Here is an 18,644-nt window from a genome sequence, read left to right on the forward strand (position 1 = left end):
CCAGTGGGTGTGGACCTGACACGGTGCTGGATTATGAAGCAGTGCAGAGATCAAGCTCCTCTGTTGGAGAGAGGACTTCTGCTCCCCTGACCTCTCCAGTGCCTCAAATCAGCTCAGTGTGAGGCAGGAAGGTACTGACCATCGAAGGAACATGCTCAGGCTAGGAGCAAGTGGAAGCAAGTATTGATTGATAGCGTGAAACTTTGGTTTTGAAGCTGGTAGGCACTGAGGTAAAAGTTGATTGCTTTTAGGAGAGTGGTGTTTCAAGGTTAATCCAGCAGAAGGAGAAGGAAGACTGGAAAAGCAAGAACAGTCAGGTGGCTACTGAGGAATGCAGGCCTGTGCTAAAATGGTCCTGAACTCTGGAGGGGGACTGGAGGGGCAGTGGGCCGAAATGACACAGCAAGAGGAGGCAGCAGAGTGTCTGGGATGAAGGTAGAGTCACAGATGTCTGAAAGCTTTGTATGACAAAGCCTGGGGGTGGGTCTTTGACCAGCATAATTCAGCTTTGGGGTTTGGCAAAAACAGAGCTTTTGGATGAATACTGGGGAGACTTCATTTCTTGGTCTGCTCTGCAGTCTGGCCATTTAGAACCTAGATGGCATGGGTGATGGTGGAAGGAGGGCTTTATGCATATCACCCAGGTGTTCCTGGGCCTTTCTGGCTTGTTCATAATTAACAAGGTGCCACCTCCCTCTCCTGGCTCCCATGCACTCACTTCAGGGACTTCACCGGCCTGTCTACTACCACCCCCCCCAGATCCACCAGGACTATCAACTGGGACAGCTGCTGTCCCCCTGGCAGGTGCATATTCACTAAGACTTCAGAGCAGTTGTGACCTCCTTGTTCTCTTTGCCCAACTGATAATCCAGACCTTAACAGAAAAGGATGCTACTAGTAAATAATGGGAAATAAACACAAGAAGTAGAAGAGAATAAACAGAAAATGAGCACATGTGGCTCATATTTCTGCTCCCGTGGGACCAGGCTTTTCATGACTTCTTAGTGACACTGTTCTGTTCCTTAGCAGAAGTCAGTTTCTTCATTAATGGGCTAAGTGAGTCTGATCTTAGACTCATTTTTTTATAAAGTGCACCATTTGCAAACCCAGAAAGTAATCCCTTGATTGGACAAGGAGACCTAAGTATTTTCCTGGTAAATAATCTTCAGAGACTCACAGCTGGGGTCCCTGCTGTGAAGTCTGTTTGCTTCTCATTGTGGGTACCTCCCAAGGAACCCCATATTTTTAGTTCCTGGGGAACTAGGGCTAGGAAGCCCCCAGTTCTCGATTCCCTAAGAGATCACAGAAGATTGACACCTTGAGCCTGAGAAGGATGTTGAGCCAAGGTTTTCACTTTCTCCCCCACAACCTCTGCCTTCTTGAGAATTCTGGTTAACTTCCTCATTCTTTCAAGAGAATAATTTATAAAAGCCTAAATGTTTATAGTTTTACAGCAACAGAATAGCTTTTAAAATTATAGCAACATAAAAAAAAGGTATACTCTTGAATGGTGTGGTAAATGACCACCCTCCCATCACACTGCAAGGGAACCTGTTCTTACCGCCAGACCTATAGCAAAACTCAAATACTTTCCCACGACAGGGCAGTTGCCCTGGGTTCCCTCATTGTGTGGGGTGAATCAGTATTTCACGTTCCCGTCTTTCTTCTCACCATAGTGTGCAGGGGGAGACGAATGCCCCGCGCATCCCCCTCCTTTCCTGGGAGCAGTGCAAGGAATGAATTAAAACTGAGTCACTGGGTAGGAATCTGCAGATCAAAAGAATCTAAGGTTTAGCCTCTGTATTTCCTGTCTACCTTGCCCGAGGCCAGCTCCTCAAGGTCCTGAGATATGGCTGCACATCTGCCTTTGCCTTGCTTTGTCACCAGTCAGTGTCATCAGCACATTTAGTGTATCTGTGTGTGTCTCTGTGTGTGCTAGAGTTGTGTTAGGCATTTCATTTACAGACTGACTTCTGTGGGGAGTTTCACTGTGCAGATCTGAACTTCTGGGTTGCTTAGTATTGGCTATGTAGACAATCTAAAATCTGTATATTGTTTAGGCTTTCTTTTTATAAACAAATGTTAAAACATTTTAACAGATTCGTAAGTCTTTTTTTACCATTTGGAATAATGGCAACTTACAAAAAGTATATATGCCCAGAATCTCTGGTTCCCTAACCTTGCCCTTCAATTGCCATTTTACTTGTGCTGATTCACTGGAAAAATTAAGCGAAATGGTGTGAGGAATAGTTTCTTTTTTAATCTGTTCTGATGGCTTCAGGATTTTTCTGAGACGATTTCAACAGTAATTTTTGAAGTCTTAAATGACTCCCTAAAGGTGTTCAATACTGATTGAACTTTCTCTACAAATAATCATGTCTCTATTAAAAATTAATATATGGAGTGTGGATTAAAGATGGCAGCCCAAGAGAGTGTATATCAATGATACCTTAAAAAAAATATATGAACAAGCTTGCACAACACATGCATGCACACACACACCCCAGACTGTACTGTGGTCCTTTGGGCTCCCAGCCCCTCAGTATTACAGGGGCTCATTAGGCAATGGCAGTATTTTTGGTAAGAACACGCTGAGCATCCATCTCTTCGCTTGCCAGAACATCAGGTCCTATGTAATCAGTATGCATATGTAATCAGATTATGTGATTAGTCTTCTTTGGTCTTCTAGAAAGTTTTGTTAAACTCAGTTGTCTGTTATTCAGGGACTGAGCTGAATTTCCTGCTAAGAGAGTCAGGACTGCATGAAACTAAAGGGCTGAGAGGGGACATTTTCGATGGCTTGGTTCCTGAAAGTATTAACTTAGTGCACCTTCGTGCTATATGAAGAAGTCAAATGTGTCCCAAACTTATGCTCGTCATCTGTTAGCCCTTGTCACTTCACTCAGCGCTTAACTGCAGTGAGGCTGGAAAAGGAACGTAATTTTGCGGTGTCTGAGGCAGAAAAGACTCCAAGTAACGAGCAGCACAGGGAAAACCCTAGTCTGAGTGTGAAAGAGCCCTCGGTGCGAAGGAAAGTGCCAGAGCATTATTTGTCAAATTTCCAGCACCAGGGTGATGTCTGGTACACCCGTCTTTCCTTAAAAACAGTTCCGGCATTTCCACAGTGGAGAAGGATATAAAGGAGAAATGGAAGTGAGCGTCACAGACAGGCCGACCTGGGGGTGCTTGCTATCCTCGCCCCGGTGGCGGCGGCTGCGGCTGCGGATGAGTTTAACCGAGCCTCGCGTCTGGGGACTGTCTAGGCTCACTCGCCCTGTCCCTATGTGCTTGCCCGCTCCTCAGGTGATCTGCTCGGGGATGGGGTGCCGGCCCCTTCCCAGCTTCCCGTGATCAAGCCTGCGGGCCGTTTCAGTGGGGATGCCTGCGCAGCAGCAGAACTCAGACTCTTCCGAGATGGCCTCTGACCTGTCGCCAGACTGCGGGCTCAGTGACCTGGGCAGAGGGGACAGTCTGGAGAGAAGCAGCAGCGGCTCCCACTCCAGGAGCTTCACCCTGGTGAGTGACGGGTGTCTTTCCTGCTTGGACGCTCACGCCGCACTTGGCCGACTTTGACCCCACTCCCTCCCTTCTGAGGAAGATCCTGTTAAGTCCTTTTGCTGTTTGGGAATACTTGATTTATGAAGTGGCATTTTATTTTTAGTCATCTTAAAGTTTGCACAAATACAGAGCGTTACCCACAGCAGGAAAGTGGATCTCTTGCTGTGCGGGTAAGGGGACTGCAGAGACCCCCAGAGGACCCTGCCCTAGGCAGCAACCGGGAAGGGCCCTGCAGCCTTGCGGTTCAAAGACTGACGTAGAGAAACACCATACAGTGTAGAAACAAATTCACTTTAAAACAGATGGTCACTCCTTTGCAAATATAGGTGCTTTGGGGCCCTTTTGCTCAGAATCCACAACCTGACATAGGATCCACAAGCTTTGAGAATTTGTACAAAATGAGTCTTTAGTCTTAAAAAAGTTAAGAGATGACCTTTCTGCATGCCCATCCCTCAGGATATTCATCTTTCAGGAGAGAGACTCTCATGTTCATAGCAAGAAGGCCGGGACAGAGTGACCTTGGGCCTTACTAGTAACAGCCTATTATTGTTCATCACAGTGCTTCTAACAGTGGCAGCACCAATTTCCTTCAGATACACTGAACCTTAAAATTAAACCCCAATATGCCGAAAAAAGCAAGATATATATGGAATAGAGGGCAGTTAGTAGTAATGACAGAATTTTATAGACTCCCACTTGCATATGTTTTTGGTAAACTATCATGGTAATATGTAATAAATATTGATTTGCCAAAAGAAAAGTATACTATAGATTATCCTCTGAATATCTGAAAACCTACAAATCCTTAAGACTGGAGAATTTGGGACTCTTTTTAAGATTTAAATACATCTGAAGAAAATATGTAGAAAAGATAGATTAATATGCCAGTTAATTAGTGGAGTATGTTCTAAACACAGTGAGGAAGCAGTCCTGTGCTGATAAAGAAGGTGTTTCTAAAACAGCTTAGGTATGACAGTGATGTGGTAAGGGAGGAACACTGAGTGTCCATCAGACGGCTGGGGTATGTAAGAAGACAGGTGTGGTGCACTAGGAGTTGGCCTATTTGAATTATTTTCTTGGCCTCCACGTTTGTTTTCTTGTTGAACTTGAGGCAGATCTCTTAATATCCTTTGTACTATGGCCTCCCTGGATAAGAACTGAAATAATGCCTGCTCTCCACCTCCTCCTGGGAGGGATTGTGATCCCAAGTATGTCAAATGCTTTGCCTTTGGGAAGGAAACTTGCTACTTTTGTGTCTCCATTCTAGTCCCTAGTCTATGAAGGGTCCATTCTTCACAGTAATAACCAGTTAATGCCTGCTTTCACCACATCTTCTGTGTGTCCCCAACTCCTAAGCAGCACAGACAAATAGGACCTGACTGATCTCTATGAACACGTCCCATGAGGACTGCGCTACACTGCCTCTCGTCCCTTGTGTGTGGGATTTGTACATTTGCTCACATACTCTAGTCCAGTTCCAGGAGTTAAGGGCACAGCAGTGGAGTGTCCCTTCCAGGGACTATGATCCATTATGGCGCAATAGTCTGTGGCAGCTTCACTTCCTAGGCGGCAGGTTCTGAGAGGAGGTCAGGAGGCTAGAGTGCAGGTGGCTGTTTAGGAGCTGGATGCACCTCTGGAAGGAAGGGTGCAGGGCTGGGCACAGAGAAGAAGAGTGTGATCAGATGCAGCAAAGGCCTTGACCGCTCCTCAGGAAGCTTGGGGGCTGGCATGGCCCCACAGCTGTCTCACGGTCAGTGAAGCATGGAGCCTTTGCACCCACTCAGTGACCAGCCAAGCTTGGAGAGTATGTCGATCTACAGAGGAGACTGTATCTCCAGACACCAAGGCTCTTGTTTCAAAGGAGATCTCTTAGTTTCAGCTGCAAACTCACAAAGTCATTATGAAACCTACCATGAACATATTTTGTAATATATTAGAAATATCATTAGAGTCAAAGAAAGCAAAGACTATAAATCTCTTACATTTATAAATATCAGGAAGTGAAGGTGAATGAGAACAGCATTATATACTCTTAGCTGTCTGTGGGGAAGGCTTTTTGGAGCCTGCATAGGATTTACAATGGGGCTGGTATCAAAAGGTCATTCCCCAAGATACTTATAACTTCTCTTAAATTAAAAAAAAAAATTCATATGCATTTTTAAAGTTGCTTTCTTCTTTGCTAACCAATAACTATCCTGACAATCAGCTCAGGATAGTAATAAATACAGGGTATTGGAGACAAGCCTGAATTCAGATTCAAATGTGCCTCCCCTTGTAGCCTGGGAAAAGTTATATAATCACTTCCTTTTTTAAATTTTGGTATCATTAATGTACAATTACATTAGCAACATTATGGTTACTAGATTCCCTCCGTTATCAAGTCCCCACCACATACCCCATTACAGTCACTGTCCATCAGTGTAGTAAGATGCTATAGAATCACTACTTGTCTTCTCTGTGTTGTACAGCCCTCCCGTGATCACCACCCAACATTATTACTGCTAATAGTAATGCCCCCCCTTTTTTTCCCCTTATCCCTCCCTTCCGACCCATCCTCCCCAGTCCCTTTCCCTTTGGTAACTGTTACTCCATTCTTGGGTTCTGTGATTGTGCTGCTGTTTTGTTTCTTCAGTTTTTTTCTTCTTATACTCCACAGATGAGTGAAATCATTTGGTACTTGTCTCTCTCCACCTGGCTTATTTCACTGAGCATAATACCTTCTAGCTCCATCCACGTTGTTGCAAATGGTAGGATTTGTTTTCTTCTTATGGCTGAATAATATTCCATTGTGTATATGTACCACATCTTCTTTATCCATTCATCTACTGATGGACATTTAGATTACTTCCAGGTCTTGGCTATTGTATATAGTGCTGTGATAAACATAAGGGTACATATGTCTTTTTCAAACTGGACTCCTGCATTCTTAGGGTAAATTTCTAGGAGTGGAATTCCTGGGTCAAATGGTATTTCTATTTTGAGTTTTTTGAGGAACCTCCTTACTGCTTTCAACAATGGTTGAACTAGTTTACAGTCCCACCAGCAGTGTAAGAGGATTCCCCTTTCTCCACATCCTCGCCATTTGTTGTTGTTGTTTGTCTTCTGGATGTTGGCCATCCTAACTGGTGTGAGGTGATATCTCATTGTGGTTTTAATTTGCATTTCTCTGATGATTAGCGATGTGGAGCATCTTTTCATGTGCCTGTTGGCCATCTGAATTTCTTCTTTGGAGAAGTGTCCGTTCAGATGCTCTGCCCATTTTTTAATTGGCTTATTTGCTTTTAGTTTGTTGAAGCACATGAGCTCTTTATATATTTTGGATGTCAACCCTTTATCGGATATATCATTTATGAATATATTCTCCATACTGTAGGATGCCTTTTTGTTCTACTGATGGTGTCCTTTGCTGTACAGAAGCTTTTCAGCTTGATATAGTCCCACTTGTTCATTTTTGCTTCTGTTTCCCTTGCCCAGGGAGATATGTTCATGAAGAAGTTGCCCATGTTCATGTCCAAGAGATTTTTGCCTAAGCTTTTTCTAAGAGTTTTATGGTTTCATGACTTAACATTCAGATCTTTGATCCATTTTGAGTTTACTTTTGTGTATGGAGTTAGACAGTAATTCAGTTTCATTCTCTTACATGTAGCTGTCCAGTTTTGCCAACACCAGCTGTTGAAGAGGCTGTCATTTCCCCATTGTATATCCATGCCTCCTTTATCTTATATTAATTGACCATATATGTTGGGTTAATATCTGGACTTTCTATTCTGTTCCACTGGTCTGTGGCTCTGTTCTTGTGCTAGTACCAAATTGTCTTGATTACTATGGCTTTGTAGTAGAGCTTGAAGTTGGGAAGTGAGATACCCCCCTGCTTTATTCTTCCTTCTCAGGAATGCTTTGGCTATTCAGGGTCTTTTGTGGTTCCATGAGAATTTTAGATCTATTTGTTCCAGTTTGTTGAAGAATGCTGTTGGTACCAGTTCGTTGGTATTTTGATAGGGATTGCATTGAATCTGTAAATTGCTTTAAGCAGCATGGCCATTTTGACAATATGAATTCTTCCTAGCCAAGGGCATGGGATGAGTTTCCATTTGTTAGTGTCCTCTTTAATTTCTCTTAAGAGTGTCTTGTAGTTTTCAGGGTATAGGTCTTACACTACCTTGGTGAGGTTTATTTCTAGGTATTTTATTCTTTTTGATGCAATTGTGAATGGAATAGTTTTCCTGATTTCTCTCTCTGCTAGTTCATCATTAGTGTATAGGAATACAACAGATTTCTGTGTATTAATTTTGTATTCTGCAACTTTGCTGAATTCATATATTAGTTCTAGTAGTTTTGGACTGGATTCTTTAGTGTTTTTTATGTACAATATCATGTCATCTGCAAATAGTGACAGTTTGACTTCTTCCTTACCAATCTGGATGCCTTTTATTTCTTTGTTTTGTCTGATTTCTGTGGCTAGGACCTCCAGTACTATGTTGAATAAAGCACGGAGAGTGGGTTTCCCTGTCTTGTTCCCGATTTTAGGTGAAAAGCTTTCAGCTTCTCGCTGTTAAGTATTATGTTGGCTGTGGGTTTGTCATATATGGCCTTTATTATGTTGAGGTACTTGCCCTCTATACCCATTTTGTTGAGAGTTTTTACCATGAATGGGTATTGAATTTTGTTGAATGCTTTTTCAGCATCTATGGAGATGATCATGTGGTTTTTGTCCTTTTTGTGTATGTGCTGGATGATGTTGATGGATTTTCGAATGTTGTAACATCCTTGCATCCCTGAGATGAATCCCACTTGATCATGGTGTATGATCCTCTTGGTGTATTTTTGATTTCGGTTTGCTAATATTTTGTTGAGTATTTTTGCATCTATGTTCATCAGGGATATTTGTCTGTAATTTCCTTTTTTTGTGGTGTCTTTGCCTGGTTTTGGTATTAGAGTGATGCTGTCTTCATAGAATGAGTTTGGAAGTATTTCCTCCTCTTCTTGGAATGCTTTAAAGAGAACGGGTACTATGTCTTCTCTAAATGTCTGATAAAATTCAGCAGTGAATCCATCTCACCCTGGACTTTTGTTCTTGGGTAGTTTTTTTGATTACCGATTCAATTTTGTTGCTGGTAATTGGTCTGTTTAGATTTTCTGTTTCTTCCTTGGTCAGTCTTGGAAGGTTGTATTTTTCTAGAAAGTTGTCGATTTCTTTTAAGTTATCCAGCATAACTGGATTTATTTAGCATATAGATTTTCATAGTATTCTCTAATAATTCTTTATATTTCTGTGGTGTCCATTATGATTTTTTCCTTTCTCATTTCTGATTCTGTTTATTTGTTTAGATTCTCTTTTTCTCTTAATAAGTCTGGCTAGGGGTTTAACTTTTACTTCATTTTCTCAAAGAAGCAGCTCTTGGTTTCATTGATTTCTTTTCTATTGTTTTATTCTTCTCAATTTTATTTATTTCTTCTCTGATCTTTATTATGTCCCTCCTTCTGCTGACTTTGGGTCTCATTTGTTCTTCTTTTTCCAGTTTCAATAATTATGACTTTAGGCTATTCATTTGAGATTGTTTTTCCTGCTTTAAATAGGCCTGGATTGCTATATACTTTCTTTTTAGAACTGCCTTTGCTGTGTCCCACAGAAGTTGGGGCGTTTTGCTGTTGTTTTCATTTGTCTCTATATATTGCTTGATCTCTGTTTTTTTTTTTTTTTTTAAATAATTATTTTTTATTGAAGGGTAGTTGACGCACAGTATTACATTACATTAGTTTCAAGTGTACAACACAGTGGTAAAACATTTATATACATAATTCTAGGTTCCAGCTATCACCCTACCAAGCTGTTACAATATATTGACTATATTCCTTAGGCTATACATTACATCCCGGTTACTTATTTATTTTACCATTGGAAGTCTGTCCTTTTTTTTTTTTTTTTTTGTGAGGGCATCTCTCATATTTATTGATCAAATGGTTGTTAAAGATGATCTCTGTTTTAATTTGGTCATTGATCCATTGATTATTTAGGAGCATGTTGTTAAGCCTCCATGTGTTTGTGAGCCTTTTTGCTTTCTTTGTACAATTTATTTCTAGTTTTAGACCTTTGTGGTCTGAGAAGTTGGTTGGTAGAATTTCAATATTTTTCAATTTACTGAGGCTCTTTTTGTGGCTTAGTATGTGTTCTATTCTGGAAAATGTTCCAAGTGCACTTGAGAAGAATGTGTATCCTGCTGCTTTTGGGAGTAGAGTTCTGTAGATGTCTATTAGGTCCATCTGTTCTAGTGTGTTCAGTGCCTCTGTGTCCTTACTTATTTTCTGTCTGATTGATCTGTCCTTTGGAGTGAGTGGTGTGTTGAAATATCCTAGAACAAATGCATTGCATTCAGTTTCCTCCTTTAATTCTGTTAGTGTTTGCTTCACATATGTCGGTGCTCCTGTGTTGGGTACACAGATATTTATAATAGTTATGTCCTATTGTTGGACTGACCCCTTTATCATTATGTAATGTCCTTCTTTATCTCTTGTTACTTTCCTTGTTTTGAAGTCTATTTTGTCTGATACAAGTACTGCAACACCTGCTTTTTTCTCCATATTGTTTGCATGAAATATCTTTTTCCATCCCTTCACTTTTAGTCTGTGTATGTCTTTGGCTTTGAGTTGAGTCTGTTGTAAGCAGCATATAGATGGGTCTTGCTTTTTTATCCATTCTATTCCTCTGTCTTTTGAATTGTCCATTCAGTCCATCTACATTTAAGGTGATTATCAATAGTTATGTACTTATTGCCTTTGCAGGCTTTAGATTAGTGGTTACCAAAGGTTCAAGGGTAGCTTCTTTACTGTCTGTCCAACTTTAACTCACTTATTATGCTATTATAAACACAGTCTGATGATTATTTATTTCTCTCCCTTCTTTTTCTTCCTACTCCACACTTTATATGTTAGGTGTTTTGTTCTGTACTCTTTTGTGTTTCCCTTGACTGCTTTTGTGGATAGCTGATTTTATTTTTTGCCTTTTGTTAGTATTTGGTTCGTCTGCTTTCTTTGGTGTGATTTTATTTTCTCTGGTGATATCTATTGAGACTTAGGGGTGCTTCCATCTTGAGCTGTCCCTTTAAAATACCCTGTAGAGGTGGTTTGTGGGAGGTAAATTCCCTCAACTTTTGCTTATCTGGGAATTGTTTCATCCCTCCTTCAAATTTAAATGATAATCTTGCTGAATACAGTATTCTTGGTTCAAGGCCCTTCTCTTTCATTGCATTAAAGATATCTTGCCATTCTATTCTGTCCTGTAAGGTTTCTGCTGAGAAATCTGAAGATAGCCTGATGGGTTTTCCTTTGTAGGTGATCTTTTTTCTCTCTCTGGCTGCTTTTAATACCCCGTCCTTGTCTTTGATCTTTGCCATTTTAGTTATTATATGTTTTGGTGTTGTTCTCCTTGGGTCCCTTGGGTTGGCAGATCTGTGGGCTTCTATGGTCTGAGAGACTATTTCCTTTCCCATATTGGGAAGGTTTCAGCAATTATTTCTTCAAAGATACTTTCTATCCCTTTTTTCTCTCTCTTCTTCTTCTGGTACCCCTATTATGCGAATATTCTGTTTGGATTGGCCACACAGTTCTCTTAACACTCTTTCATTCCTAGAGAGCCTTTTATCTCTCTCTCCCTCAGCTTCTCTGTATTTCTGTTCTCTGATTTCTATTCCATTAACAATCCCTTGTACCTCATCCAGTCTACTTTTAAGTCCTTCCATTGTTTGTTTCATTTCTGTTATCTCCCTCCAAACTTCATCCCTTAGCTCTTACATATATCTCTGTAGCTCTATCAACATGGTTATGACTTTTATTTTGAATTCTTTCTCAGGGAGATTGGTTATATCAATCGCACCAGGCCCTGTCTCTGGCATTTGAGTGATTTTGGACTGGACCAGGTTCTTCTGCCTTTTCATGGTGATAGAAGTGATCACCTGCGAGTGGCATGTGTGTCAGCTGGGCGAACAAAAATCCCTTCCTGCTTTTTGGTTGCCTTGCCCTTCTCTGCTGCCTGTGCCATTTAGCCACACACAGGGAGCAGTCTCTGGGTTAATCCCCTGAGCTGCTGTGTGTGGGGGGTGGTCCTTAGGATAGCCTAAGGCACTGGCAGGGGTTGCAGATGAGTGGCATGTGTTCTGCGAGAACGGTGCCCCTTTGTGCCTTCTGGTTTTTGCACCGGCTTCCTCTGCCTGTGCCAGGCAGCTGCGCACAGGGGGCAGCCTCTGAATCTGGCCCGGTTCGCTGCACACTGGGAGAAGACTGTGTGGTTGTTGTAGGTGGGGCTGCTCCCTGACTGGTCCACAGCAATGATGGGTCAGCCAGATTGTTTCCAGTGCTGGCAGGCGGCAATGAACAGCAGGCTGCTTGTTGTGTTGACAGGCTTCAGAGCTGCGTTGTCACCCAGGGGTTTAGGGCTCCTGAAACTCCTTAAGATTCCTAGCCTGCTGGGCTGAGTGTGCTGGGACGATTTTGTCCACCGGTTAAAGCCTTGTCTCTTTAAGACTTTTAAAGCACCTGTTTTTCTTTTGTCCCAGGGGAGGTGGCTGTAGGGACCCACTTACAGTCTCCATCTCAGATTTTACTTTTCCATTTCTCTAATATCCAGTACACCATGCAATGTGTGTCTGTGCTCTGCTCCCAGTGCAGATTACTAGGGCTGGTTATTTAGCAGTCCTGTGCTTCCACTCCCTCCCCACTCTGATTCTTTTCCTCCCGCCAGTGAGCTGGGGTGGGGGGAGTGCTCGGGTCCTGCTGGGTCACGGCTTTGTATCTTACCCTTTTCATGAGATGCTGAGTTCTCGCAGATGTAGATGTAGCCTGGCTGTTGTACTGTATCTTCTGGTCTCTCTTTTAGGAATAGTTGTATTTGCTGTATTTTCAAAATTTATATGGTTTTGGGAGGAGATTTCCACCGCCCTCCTCACGTTGCCATCTTGAGAAATCCCTATAATCACTTTCTTCATTAGTTATTTTCTTCACTGGTTAAAAATAATGGGGTGAATGAGATAATAATTCTTTCAAAGGGTCAAATGCGTAGCATCTAGCCTGTGCTTACTGGTACCAGCTTCTCTTTCCCGGTTCCCTGTCAGCTTCCAAGTGGAGCCTGATTCCACAATGCCTGCACCATCATCTTGTCTACTCACACTTTTCCCTTTTTTTCTTATCAGCAGTCTTCTAAATTTTGTTCTTTCACCACTAAAGATGAGATAGTAAAAGGAAAACACCCTTTCCACCCCTATCTCACACATTTCTTAATTCTGCCAGTCTTACTGTGGGACATCCCTTTTGGTTTAAATGAGAGCATGCCTTTCCTCTCCAGGTCTTTTCTACCCAGTGGGATCATGGAGTAATACCATGGCCTGTGTAATCTGTGCGTCCCCCACAGGCCCATCATTGTATGTAAGAGTGGGCCATCGTGGATATGACAGCCACAAAACATAGAAATTAACGCAGCACAGAATCAAATTATCTTCTTATGATGTGTGTTTGATTTCATGATTCTGCCACACAGCCCAGTTGCCTACCCATTTCTTACCACCTGATGAAGGATGTTCTAGTCTTGTTCTAGTACCTTCTACCTAGACCTGTGACTATTGGCAAGCGTTTTCCTGTATGTGAAATCATTGAGCCACTGTTAGTTGTCATTTGTCATTATTTCACAGTTGTGTATTTTCCTTAGATAGAACTGGTACACTGAGAAAATGTGGCATTTAATTTTAAATGGCAGGTTTCTAAACAATGTGTATAATACTTGACTTTTACAAAGCCTTCTATATTAGCAGCTAAGATTTTTTAACTAGTGAACTTTCTACACCATCACAAAACTTGTGAATTTTTAAAAAAATTGTAAACCTCCTACTTTACTTTTGAGGAGTCTAAATTTGGAGAGGAGCTCCATGTTTTTATTACATCATCAGATGTTTTTATGACTCATCTCTTTAGAATGAGAGTCATCCACAGTAGTTTCTCTGCTTGCTGTCCTTTAATCCCTGGCCTGATAAAGGATTAGTCAGTAACTGTTTTTAGGCCTTGAAATTGTATGGTACTAAATGCACCTTTAGGAAGGCCCTTTAAAAAAAAAAAGATAATCTACTTCTGATTTACAGTATTTCTTTTAAGCAAAGGTTATTTTAAAAAGAAAATAAAACATTCATGCATGAGGTTAAATGAGACTATCCTAACATTTTTGAACACTATTTGAAGTGTTACCTGGATATAAGAGATCTTTGCTATTTAGAAACTTTTCTTCTAAGTACATTATTATTATAGAGGCTGGTTGGGTTTATATCTGTATTTTATTTTTCTTGTTAGAAATTCTTCCTCTGAACATTTTCTAATGAAATGTATCACTATAATGACAGATTGCCCAAATCCTGGAATACTTGACCAAGAGAATACCTTCTGAATGTCTTTTTTCCTCTGAAGTTCAAGGACAGTTTTAATACAAGGCAGCATGACCGTACAAAGTTGCTAGTACAGTTCTGGAACTTAACTACCTTGAGAGGTGATGCAGATTCAAAATAAACATTTCAGGGAGGATTTAGAGCCTTTCCTACATGATAGCTCTTTAAGATGACATAGAAGCTATGGGTGTAAGGTTACCCCTGTCCGTAAGCTCTGAAGGCTAGTCTCTCCCACACACTCACACCTCCTGGAACACCCTGAGTGCCTCTGCCAGGGCAGATGCTGCCACATGCAGTGTTCTTAGGTCCTCATTCTGAATGTGGCCCTGAAGTCTGTTCTACCCTGAAGGCATCCTGGAACTTTCTCTGGAAAAGAACATGATTCCCTGATTGGAAAGAGTGGGAAGCTCTTAGTACTCAAGAGTTCTTGAGGAATTTAGTCATATAAGTGCTTCCTTGAGGGTGAATTGGAAACATCCTGAATCCTCAAGTATAATTTTTACTCATTTTTATCTCTAATTTAGGCAAAAACAGATATCCAAATTCATTACTGAGTTTTGGAGATTTAACATACAATGAACTGTCTTGAATCCTTCCTATGCCCTAAGCTAACAGATGTCACGGACCTGAAGTCACACAATGTCTATGATCAGACAGCAGTCACCAACTCGTGCTTGCCCCCTCCTTCCCCAAAGCCTCTGGTGTCTCTGGCCACACCCTTTAGTCATGGGATAAGACTTGGTAAAGCCAGTGCGCAGAATGCTGCCTCCCTGGCCGGCTGGAGCAGTGTGTGAGGAGTGTCCTGGAAATCTGACACACTCGCTGCTCCATCATTTCCAGGGAAGGAAAAGAATCGGAGGGTGGAAAGGAAAAGCAGGCTGGTCTGCAGTGACCTGTCCTCTTTTCTGTCTGGCTCCTTACACTCATTGAACTAAACACTTACTGGTCATGATGGCCATTTTAAGACAAACCTTTTATAAGAGCTCAACTTAATAGGCATTTAGTAATGTCTACTACCTACAAGAACTGATAGATGGTGGAGTAAGTGTGCAGTTCTCATCTTTTTAGGAACTCATCAGTTTAGTGGCAGGACAGCCACATGAAGCCCTAGGACAGAAGGACCCAAGCCTCTGAGGGGTCTGGGAGCCATATGGTGCCCAGCCCTTGGGACAGTTCCGGCTCAGTCATGAGCTCTTTATGCTCCCGCTAGTTTAAAGAAGTGGAAGGCAGCCAGGAGCCTAACTGTAATCCTTCGAAGCCATTATTCTTCAGATCTGTAATCAAAACTGTACACATATCTCATCTCTCACTGGTTTGTTTCTGTCTCTGTCCGGCCAGAAGTACAGGTTTCAGTTAGCCATCGTGACAAATTACAACAGGGACTAGTTAGAAATAACCATAATTAAACCCTTCTACTGAAACTGTGGGAAACGCATGTACACTTAGGGTTTCTCATGGGCTTGCCAGAGAAGGACAGCTATTAAAGCTCTGGAAGGAACTGCAGAAGGGGTGGTCCTTACTTGCTTCTCTGCCCCTGTTTTGTTTCAGCTGCAGGGGCTTCTCTCAGCAACTTAGATTATTAAATCAATAAAGCCTTGTTCAGTTGTCAATGAGATCATTTTGGAGTCTGTAAAAAGAAAACGTGAGCATCAAATCACACTCTCCCAAACAAATACCCTAGGCTGCCTACTGAGGAGACTGGTGACTCAGGGATTTTGGTTCATCTCAAGAAGTATTTTTAGCCCTCATAATCTTTTCTTTGATTTCTGGTCTAGAATAGACATGAGTTCTGCTGGTTCTGTTTTAATCCCTCTCAAGGAGTTGCCGCAATTCTCTTAGCCTGCAGCTAAATCAAATTTCTTTGTTCAAAAGAACAAACTAAACAAAAAAGCCTAAAAACTTAATTAATTCAGTAGTTTTTTAGGTAGGGGTATTTCAGGTTGAATAGTCTAAGCCTTCTCAACTTTTTTGTTCAACAAAAGGTTTTTTTCCCACTATTTCCACCAAATGAAACTCCGGTCTCAAATCTGAATGCCCACAGGTACCTCTAGGATGGTTGACTGCTGTAACTCTTGGTACCATTCATTATAGAAGTCTGCCATCCAGCTTATCTAGATGTTCTTGTCAGAGCTCCCATGGAACTAGACGGACAATTTCTCTGTTACTTTTGTGCAGGAGTGGATGGATACCAGCCAGACCAGGCCTCTGTCCCCCTCATGAGAGGCGTACACAGTGTGCACTGCAGTTACTTTAATACACTTGGCATGTTGGATTTCCTGGTCAAATATAGTAGAAGTTATTTCTTCACAATCATAATACACATATGAAGATAGAAATGTACGTACTCTCATGGGTTTCACTTGGAGGTTTGTGGACATGACCTGAAATGAGCACGGCGGGGTGCAGGATAGGATGGGTGAGCTACGGTTATCTAGATAGTTCTTTAGTTCTTTCAGCATCAGGAGACTTGTAGTCTTAACAAGCTCCCTTTACTCCACAGCTCACATTGGTACATTCAAAACACAGTTTACAGAAAGGGGATTTTTAAAAAAATTCTGCTGTCAGCCCACTACCTTCCAGATACTAGAGACAGACACGTGTTTTTTGCCTCGTTCCCTTGCAGGAAAGCTGCTCATTTTGTTTATCCTCCTTTCCTGTCTACTTAGTTCTTCAGGAGCTAAGTTAGCAGATGCCACTTCCAAAAGCACCACAGGTCAAGCAGGGCCTCACTGCCCCCAGCTGCATCCTGCTTCCCTTGTGGGCCACCAGGCCGCTGCCTCATGAAGACAGCACTGTGATGAGAGCACGTCACGTGCCACACAGTGCACCTATTTGAAGTATACCACACAATGGTCGTTAGTAAATTCACGGGGTTGTGCAACCATCCCCACTGTCATGGCTGAAACATTTTCAGGCCCTGAAAGAAACCCGGTGCCCCTTAGCAGTCACTCCCCAGCTCCCTCCAGTGTCCTTCAGCCTGGGGCTCCCCTCGCCTCCCTCCTGGCTCTGTATCTGCCTGTTCTCCCTGCGTTGCTCTTTGTGCTGTGCCTCCTCCTGTGGCCCACGGTCTCCTCTCTAACATCCCTGTCTGAGAGAGGCAGCTGCACAACCCCTGGGAACAGGAGAAATAGATCTCTGACAGGGGCTGCTCGTCACACCCTTAATGCCCTGCCCCACCGCCTTGCCACAGCTGTCCCTCTGTGTCTGCATTGTTTCCTCGCTGTGAGCAGAGTCCAGGCTCATGGTGAGGGCAGCTTCTTGTGTGGAGAATTAGGTAACAGACTGAGCCCACAGCTTTTCTGACCCTGCCCCTTCAGCCAGGGCTCCCAGCCAGCCCGATCACAGTGAAGGCCCTGGGGGATACGTTCCAGTTCCCAGCCCATACTCCAGCCTCTGGCCCAGGAGAGAGACCTCAGATACGGTGAGTGTTCCAGGACCAGGGACTCTGCCCACTGACTGGCCTGTTGAAAACTGATTTGTGTGCCATACAAGAACCCTGAAGGAGAACTGGGAGCTCGAGCAGCTCCAGGGTAGGATGCATGAAACCTGTGCCCGAGGCCTGATTGGAAGGGGGGTTAAGTAGAATGAAACAAAAAGCAAGTATAGATCTAGTTCCGGTCTCGGGCCCTCTACAAAACAGACCCTTGGGAAGTCATTTCATTGCCCCTGAACGCAGCTCTCACATCCAGGGATGGAGCTGGACTGACTGACCCATGTTTTCAGCTGTGAAACCTACAACATGTCACGAAACATGAAACAGTTGTGGAGGAGCTTCCCTGTCTGAGCCTATTTTCTGAATGAATCTCATGTTGGGAATTCTTGCTTTGGGGCTGGATTAGACACAGCTTCTATCCTCCATTCTCATTTTTGCCCCTCACTGCATGTGGGAAGTTGTCATGTGACTAAGCTGAAGGTCTGTGATAAGCCAGTTGCCCATTTAATTCTGTCTATACACCCAAGAAAAAGCTGTTATACCCAACCAAAGTAGATTATCTAAGAGAACCTGTGAATAACCCTATCAGAGCACTGAATTGGGAAGGCCAGAGTAGGAGGAAGAGGGTAGAGAGCATTCATTTATTTCCTTAGACTTTTTCTTCAACAAATAGTTGTGGTGAAGACTCCTTTTTGATTATGGTTATTATCATTATCATGCCATCCTAACAACATCCATGGTTGTAGTTATTAACTACAGGGACCCTTGTTATGCTAAGAGCCCAATGGTTTTAGACTTGCAAGTTGTTTTGTGTTGAGTCACTGAACTACACTACCCTGCATAAAGAGAAGAAAAAAATGGAACTATCTTAGGGTGAATGCAGGGGAGCAGCAGTAAGGAGGGCACAGTGTGTGCGGAATCGATGGGGCCAGAGCAGGGTATGCGGAGGAAAGACAGGCAGGAACACTCATGCCACACACTGTGACCCCTTCCACATGACCGCACCAATCTTCACAAAAATACAGACAAATCACAAAATGGATTGTGTCATTGGATGTCTTAGAAAGTTCATGTTCTGGTCTCCAGAGGCCAGAGAAGAAGGGCACAGTGAGGAGGTCCTGACATTTTGGTTACAGTGACTGCCCCTGGATATCACACAGCCTCTCAACTCCGGGGCTAGTTCAGACGTACATCAGACAAGAATCTCTCCATTAGTGTAAAGTCTGGGGGGGTGA

The 18,644-nt window shown here is 42.6% G+C and overlaps 1 protein-coding gene across 3 annotated transcripts in view; it reads left to right on the top strand.

The window, feature by feature from the left end:
• Window positions 1-18,644, top strand: part of PROSER2 (proline and serine rich 2) — a 46,091-nt gene that overhangs the window by 15,726 nt on the left and 11,721 nt on the right. For 2 of the 3 annotated variants that reach the window (XM_036908123.2, XM_057498189.1), the window contains exon 2: window positions 3,304-3,516. In XM_036908123.2, the coding sequence (XP_036764018.2) occupies window positions 3,379-3,516 (138 nt within the window). In that variant the 5' untranslated portion in view covers window positions 3,304-3,378. Of the gene's footprint in view, window positions 1-3,303; window positions 3,604-18,644 lie in introns of those variants that run through there. The other variant, XM_036908124.2, reaches the window with a different exon arrangement.

Source organism: Manis pentadactyla, chromosome 3 (genome assembly GCF_030020395.1).
Source record: "Manis pentadactyla isolate mManPen7 chromosome 3, mManPen7.hap1, whole genome shotgun sequence".
Classification (NCBI taxonomy): Eukaryota; Metazoa; Chordata; class Mammalia; order Pholidota; family Manidae; genus Manis; species Manis pentadactyla.